At 41.1% G+C, this 8,187-nt stretch overlaps 1 protein-coding gene across 3 annotated transcripts in view; it reads left to right on the plus strand.

Moving 5' to 3' along the window:
* FYCO1 (FYVE and coiled-coil domain autophagy adaptor 1) overlaps window positions 1-6,520 on the plus strand; it is a 45,957-nt gene extending 39,437 nt beyond the window's left edge. For all 3 annotated transcript variants that reach the window (XM_054515755.1, XM_036406260.2, XM_054515761.1), the window contains 3 exons: window positions 637-847; window positions 2,164-2,273; window positions 2,702-6,520. In XM_054515755.1, coding sequence (XP_054371730.1) covers window positions 637-847; window positions 2,164-2,273; window positions 2,702-2,777 — 397 coding nt within the window. In that variant the 3' untranslated portion in view covers window positions 2,778-6,520. The remainder of the gene's footprint in view (window positions 1-636; window positions 848-2,163; window positions 2,274-2,701) is intronic.
* Window positions 6,521-8,187: the final 1,667 nt, after the last annotated feature.

Here is an 8,187-nt window from a genome sequence, read left to right on the forward strand (position 1 = left end):
CCAGTGTTCTCCTGCTTCAGGGCCTCACTGATCACAGTCTTAAACAGATACCAGAATGAAGTCAGCTCATCTAATGCTGTAGGACTCAGCATCATCTAGATGATAAGAATTTCCTTTTTAACTGGAAGTATTTTGCGTCAGTTTTTTTGCAGCTTAGTTGGGTAAAACAGACTCAGATGTGTTAAGCATTTCAGAACAGAACTGCTGTTCATATTTCATCCACCTGTAATCCTGATCCCTCCTGTTTTCCTCTGCAAATTTTTATATTCAACTAGGAAGGTGAATAAACCAGGTCACTTACTTTTTGTTTAAAAAGAACAGTAGAGGGCGACACTCCTTTCTTATCAGTAGTAATTCTAAAAACTTTATTCCAGCACTGTTTTTCTTCAGTTGAAATGAGATAAATAAGTGAACAAAATCCACTTGTGCCAGAGCAGTGAAGGTTCTCAATATCAGTCAGCTTTTTTGTAGCTTTTACCTTCATCTGAGGCTGATTTTTCATGCATTTTCTGGATGTGTCCCAAATACACTGTGGAGTCTACCTGAAATAGATGGAAATAAAAATCAATGATTAGTGGTTTTGTCTGAGTAAGTGGATTGGATCTCTTCAAGTAATCATATATTTCTCCCTCACAGGGTGAAATTACCCCTTACAGTAGAAGAGATCATGAATTTTGGAGAAAGCAACAGAGAGCTGTTCATCAAATCCAGCACCTACAGTATAATTCCCATCACTGTTACAGAGATGGGACTAACCATCAGCTGGATCTTCTCATCAGACCCCAAAAGCATATCCTTCAGTGTTGTCTACCAAGAGGCTGAAGACACGCCGCTGGATCAGTGCAGAGTAAGGCCTTTGTCTCCTTACTACCTCAGAGGTTCTACTGCTCTACACTCATCCAGCCTACAGGAATTGACAAGTATTGCTAGGAGGTCTTCACCAGAATGCCACTTGCTAATGCATTTAGGATTTATTTCTCCACTTAAGCTGCAGTTCTGCTAAAGGCAAAGCTACATCTTTAATGTTGCCAGCAAAAGTTGAGTTGAAAGGCCCTGTAGCTTCTTTTGGTTGCATCTGAAATTCACCCTGTATTATCAAGCAGAATTGAACATCCAAGTATGCAAAATTCTCTTTTTTTCTCAATTTCACTTGGTTTGTAAACTCTTTAAGGCTGGTTTTGCCAGGCTCTTGAGAAGAAGCCACAGGGAAACAGTTTCATTTCTTGGTTTACCTACATTTCTTACAATGAAGCATATACTTAAGTGTCTGGATGGTGTGCAAAATCTACTTAAGTGTCTGGATGGTGTGCAAAATCTCTTTGCCAGTGCCCAAGGTACTCAGTTTTATATGTGCTGTCCGTATTTCATGAGTATTACAGATTAGGTGAATCTATTTTACTCAACTAATTGCAAGGTTTTGCTGAAGACAAGGCAGCTGTTAGTTTAATTCACCGTGGTAGGGTGAACTCTATAGCTGTGATTAACTGGGGGAATAAGACATTTATATAGCTTGTGTTAATTCACTGCACAGTTATTAACTCCATGTAACATATCTCTTTTTCTTAATCTGAAAGCTGAATGAAGTGTGAATGCTGCTTTTGTCTTGTTATATTTCTTTGGTAAAACTTTGTGTTGTATAGGGTCATCCTTGATCTATGTCAGCTGCTCTTCTGGCAGCTGTGCTAGGGTTTTACAGCCAGACTCACATAGAACCACAGATACACACATTTTTTGCTGTAAGCTCAGATAAAAAATACAGATTTGCTGAGAAAGCTTATTTTATAACACAGGGAGTATAAAAACGTATATCAAAAGATATATTTAGCTAAATCCTGCTCTTGGATATATGGATTTAACATACCACTTGATTAAGTTATTAAAGTTTCTTAGATTAACATTTAAAAGTTCAGGAATTTATTTTATCTCTAAAGCAGAGATTAATAGCTATAGGTTAGTGCTGTAAAGATATAATCCAAGGAAAACAGATGTCTCACTGTGAGATTTTAGTTTCGGGGAGTTCTTAATGCTAATCAGAGTAATTAGTTTTATAGGCATAGATGCACTTTGGGACTTTCAAGGTGGCTGAAATCAAGGCTTTATGAAAGAAAATGCCAATTTATAGGGCAAATAGCAAACTTCATTTTGATTTGTATTGAATTCCAGGTTCTTATCCCTATGACTCGCTGCAACTCTCATAAGGAAACTATCAGAGGACAGGTGAAAGTCAGAAACACTGGAATCTACACCCTGATATTTGACAACACATTCTCTAGGTAGGTCCTAGAAAGGCATAAAAGGTGAAATAAGCTTGGTTTTACAGGCTGTGGAACTGATCATAATGTGTACCATTATTCTGCCATTCAGAACTAAGTATAAGAAAATTTTCCTCGCTTGCCAAGAGGTCTTCAAGACTGAGTTTTGGTTCTTGTTCTTGTTTGGGTTTTTTTTCCTACCCCCAGAGCAGAATTCTGCTCTTCTTTCTGAACCTCTGGGAGGGTTAACAGAAGTAAGCAGGTCATTGGTGACTCATTCCAAGACAGTTCAGTCAGGATTGTCATCTTTTTAACAACAAGCCTGATGGCCCTTGCACAGGCATATTTTTGACAGCAGTGAATTAAAAGACTGAATACATTTTTAAGGCTTCCCCTCTTTGTTGGCTTCAGCTAATGTGATCTTTTTGCTCTGTTTCTTTCCTTAATAGGTTTATCTCAAAAAGAGTGTTTTATCACTTGGCTGTTGAGCGACCTGTCATCTATGATGGAAGTGATTTTCCATAGCCTTTACTATACTGTGTATTTTTAATTAAATTTTTAAGATATGCTATTATTTATGTACATGTGTAAGCATTCTGATTACCACTGTGTTTGAAGACTTTGAAACTATGCAATAGTTCTAATGCACTTAAGAGGAGATGTGTACACTAAAAACAGAAGCCTTTTCAGGAACACTAATGGTTCTGTACTGTGTACAGATTGCTGAAAAGCCATGTTGTTTGGTTTAACAGGTCAGTAATAACCAATTTTTTTTTCCGTGAGGAGAAAAATAAGTGTGTGGGTATCTAAATGCAAACTGAAATTCTCTGCTGAAAATTGAGTGATTTTCTCTTCCAAAAATATCCTTCAAAAGGAAATGTAAAGAAAAATGCCTATTTTGACCTCTTCACTGAGGTGTAAACATAACCATCTCTGTTCTGCTGTACTGCTCTTACAGTCAGAGCAGCAATTATGCAATACTTCAGTCTTCACAATTATTGTAATCCATCTAGAATTTTTTATCTTTTCCAAGTTTTATAAGCACCAAACCATAGGAGTTTTATATATTTTGGGCTAAGATTTGGTAAGTCTTAACTGGCTCTTTCCAATGCTTTGGCACTGAATACCAGTTACACAAGAATAAGCACGAAGCAGCAACTCCTTTCACTTTGGCTCACCGTGCTCTGTACGTTGGCCCACAGAACCCAGTTCCTATCATGAGCACCAGTGGCAGAACACAGAACATCCCCTGTGGAATAAAGTTCTGCTCACTGGGTGATACTGGGAAGAGGAGCATTCCTTTTTCCTGCCTTAGCACCTTAGTCATCAGCCTTCACAGGAAAGCACAGTTTCTGAGGAGATCAGCAACGGCTCTCTCTCTCTAGACCAAGTGGAAGGCAGCAATAATGTTTGAACAGGTCTCAAAACGTCCATCCAAAATGGAATTCATATCCAGGCCCGGTGAGCTCTCCACCCAGTGGTGTTAGTGCATTCTGTCCGTTTCCTAAGCCTTGCACTTGCCCTAACCAATTGCTAGCTTTCCATCTCAGACTTGTGGGCTGTTACACTGCCGTTTAAGGGAAGACTGCGTTCTTGCTTATACAAAATTTCTACGCAAACCATCTGCTTTCCATATAGAATTTCAGCTTCTTGTCAAAATACCCAAAAGTGGATTTTTCTGTACAAAAAAAAACTGTCTTCCAATAGAATGGCAAAACATTTGGCAGGAGAAAGAAGAAAAGCTCTTTCTCCCAACCAGCCCTCCTCGTAATTAAAGTGTGTCTGATTTCTCATATTACTGTTCTCCCAAGAAACCTCAGACCTGAAAGGTTTTAGTGCAGCAGTTGGTAGAAGACCAGCAAAACCTGTGAGGAGCCCTGTAGAGACTTGATGCCAGCTGTAGCTGACATACAGCGTCCTGGTGGGAGACAGGAAATAAAGCATGAAGGGAAAAAATAAAAAGGGCAAGCATAAACTGCAGCAAATGGCTTGGGGAGAGGAAAGGGGCAAACTTGTAAAAGCAAGGAGAGGGAATAGGAGGGATGAGCTCAGGTAGGGAAGGTGGTCAGGAGAGGCCGGCTGGTGTTTATGTTTTGCTGGTCCAATCCAATACCCATAAGGGATCTCCCACCCCAAAGGACTGGTTGTTTAAAAGGTGGAGATCACCATCCAAGTGTTGGACATTTACACAGGAGCAGCTGAGGCAGAGGGAAATTTCTGATCATAGAAAAGAAAATAATTGCAGTTAAAGCTAAAGGTTGCTCATCCTTTATTCCACTTGTTAACAATCTATAATACAGTGATCCTGAAAAAGATTGTGAAAAATGACTACTTTTCACGGAGCACCTAGGATTTAGGTCTCTGGCTCATCAATAGCGTTCCCTTGCCTTCAGCTGCCTTTTTCCCCATGGTGGTGGTGTGCTCCCGACCCTCTGCCAGGCAGAGTGGTCAGTGGAAGGTGCAAGCCCCTGAAGGCTGCAGTGTAGTTAAGCTCTGACCTGGTTGTGTGCATGAAAATGAGATGGACAAGAGGCTGACGTGGGCAATAAACAGCAATAAATGGTGTGGATCAGTTCACGAATTACAGGTTATTTCAATCTTGAAGCTATGTTTATATTTAATTAGGCAAGAAGAGATTATTTATTGCTTAAAAATGGAGTACTGTGTACCATATGCTATGCAATTTCACTGAGCTGTTACTGAAGTCTGCTGCAGTTTTCTTTTAAGCTTTTAGGTGTGGTTTTTAAAAACATTTTGCTGTTGTTTACTTAGAATACTAATTTTACTTAGAATCCCTAACACCAGGGATATCTTTCTAACATGCCAAATGTAAGGTAAAGGGACACTGTCAAGTATCTTCAGCCAAAATATGACATCTCTGTTAAAAAGTATTTGAAGTCTCTCTACTAAAAATAATTTGACAGCCTTGCTTCTTGATTTCTCTCCGCATCCAGTTCTTGACATTTTTTTATCCTGTAGCAAATATTTTTAAGCCCCTGTTCATGTAGGTTTCTAAATAATTGTCTCCATGTAGTAATCCAGATGTTTTTCTGGAGGTCTCTTATGTAGGCAGTCCTGAGACTGGGTGAAGTCAATGTTTGAGAGAAGGGGAGTAAATCCACTGCATTGTTCTCGTTTAGCATTTGAGTCTTTGTGGTCTCTTTTCTTCAGATTTTCCTGCCCTTTGAGAATAATTTTGTTGCTTTTTTTTCTCTCTCTGAAAGAGGACTAAGAGTGGGAGTCAGAACCTGTAGTTTAAAGATGAAAAGAAAATGTTTGTTTCTGACCAAAGACAATCCTTAAGGAGAAAAAGTTTCAAATGATGAGATATCAGGCTGATAAGTTGCAAGTGGACAGGAGTGCAGCTGTTCAAAGAAGCTTCCCAGGAGCAGTAATCCCATCATAACTGCTGGAAGAGACTGTGCAGCGACAGTAATGGACCTGACATTAGTAGAGACCTTTTGTTTAAATGTCCCAGATAGTTCATTTCTGGAATCATGGAAACCCAGTAAAGGACTTTGCACAAGGGCAGGCTTGTACAAGAGATTATTTCATTCAAGCACTTAATTCTTCCATTCATAAAATTCTTGTTCATTTTTCAGCAATGCTGAAAAATCTGCTTATTTATAGGTGCTCAGGTGATTTGTTGAATTGGGCTTTTTATTATCTGCAGGAATGCAATAAAGAGAAAAATATTTTTAATTGATCATGAAATTAATTTAAGGAGATGTCACATTCATAGGACATTGAGATTATGCATTGTGGCTAGCATAAGTAATTAGATGCTTTTCTGGGTGCTGGAAAGGGTAAGGAGATATGGAGGGTAAGATTTTTTATTACAAAGAGGTTTATGCAAAGGAAAGAATGTAGTTTCTTCAAGAAAATGACAGTGTTCCTTTACTCAACATTACTCAATGTTTCTTTATGAAAAATGAAAGAGGTATTGCACAAGAGTGTACCACATTAAAAAATAGCAAAGCTACAAAAGCCTGACTTCTTTCCTAAAACTGAAATTGCACTATAGTTTTAATTATGCTCAATCACTGAGGTTGTAACTTGTTCAGAAGCATCTTTTGGTCTTAACTGCCAAAGAATTGCAAGCCCTGTTCACATCAAACTTCCTGCTCCAGATATGGGAAAAATCATGTATACCAGTGTCTGTACAGTTACAGAAATGTTAATGGTTGTGTTGGAATGTTTTTCTTGATGCTTTTTTTCTCCTTTTTTAACCTCAGGAATTTAAGAATAAAATTCTTTATCACTGCGAATGTTTGTCCCTTTTTTGCCTTGTAGAGATAGCATTGTATGGAAGATAAATCTGATAATTATATAATCTACTTGGGGGTTTTATGAAATTTATGTTGTTCCATCCCCTCATTTCAAAGCTAAAATTACCAATAGAACGGTTCAGAGCATCTCCAGAGGCATCTGGAGTCCTGGCTCCACATTCAGAAGCTTCCCTCTAGGAGAGGCTCCAGCAAAGCCTAATCTGGAGTATGAGGGACCTGCAAAGAGTGAGTTTTACATATGGCCAGTACATGTGTAAGCGACCATACCTTGCTGTACCTCCTCAGCTCTGCAGGGAACTGCTGCAGCTATTTAAAGTCTTTGTGTTCATCTCCAGTAGTGCATTTTTATCCATCCTGGGTAATATCCCCTCCCTTGGTGCAAGGGAAAGGCTCTCCCAACCCTACTTCTGCCTTATTTTTCTCGGTCTGTGCCCCAAGAACAGACCTTGGCACACACAGGATAGCATTTTTCTGTGGGGACAACATGAAGCTGCTGCAAGGCTGTCATATTCTCTGCATTAGTCCTTGAAGTGTCACAGGGATGCTTTGAACTCCAAATATAGTAATAATGCCTGTACTTTCACACCCTTCCATTACTTCCCTGCTCTCTGGAAGAGGTGCTTCTATAAAGACATTTCTGTTTTGGGAGAGCAGGCACCAGGTAGGCAGGTTTGCCTGCAGAGAGTGGAAGTTGCCCATGGCTCTTCCAGCTTCCTCCCTCTGTACCACAAGCAGGCTGGTGCTGCGCTGTGTGACTGCCTGCTCCACGGTGACAACGCAGCGCTAGGGGCAGGGACGAGCCCAGCTGCCTCTTCGAGGAACAGCAACAGCATAGGAAACTACAGCCCAAAACTGGGAACATCTAGGAAAAACTGGCCTCAAAGAGAAGGGAGGGGACCCAAGCTATGAAGATCTCAGGCCTCTCCCAAGACTTCAAGCAACTGCTGGGTGCCCATCCTGCTAGAGCTGTGCATAAAACATGAGCAGAGTCCCCTGGTACTGCTCATGGAGCAAGGGAGGCTCCTTTGCCTGTGAGGAAACCTCCCATCCTGGAAGAGAGGGTCTGGTGAAGATTGGGGACACTCTAACCAGCCACAGGAGGGATTGTGGTGGGATAAATCAAGTAAAATATCAGGGTAGAGGGAGAGAGGAGCCCAAGAAGGGTTTGACTACAAGGAGCTGTGCTGCTGGCAGACGGAGGCCCCCAGCAGATGCAGGAGGGAGTAATGGCTGAAAACAACTCTGTGACTGAGTCCCTGCTGTGTGCTGACCAACAAGAAGGGTTGCTGATGAGGCTGCAGACAGAGGGGTGCAGGGAGGCAGCTTCCCCCCAAGTTTGTGGTGTGAGAGCAGCTTGGGGAGCCACCAGCAGCTGCTGGACTGCAGGCAGCCTTGGTGGAACCAACCCCAGGAGGGAAAACCACCTCCAGGGAGGTTGGTTGCCAGCTTCCCCTGGCACAGTGATGGGAGCAGCCTGACTCAGAGCAGGATGTGCATGACCCCGGGACAACCCTGTCACCCCAAACTGCTGCAAATTGCTGTTTTACTACCCTCAGCAGTTTCACCTGCTGATTGAGCATGAATGTTCCCCACTGCGTTTTGGGGACTGAAGAAGCTTTATTTCTGTGAGATGGCCACAAAGTTCA

Source organism: Molothrus ater, chromosome 1 (assembly GCF_012460135.2).
Source record: "Molothrus ater isolate BHLD 08-10-18 breed brown headed cowbird chromosome 1, BPBGC_Mater_1.1, whole genome shotgun sequence".
Taxonomy (NCBI): domain Eukaryota; kingdom Metazoa; phylum Chordata; class Aves; order Passeriformes; family Icteridae; genus Molothrus; species Molothrus ater.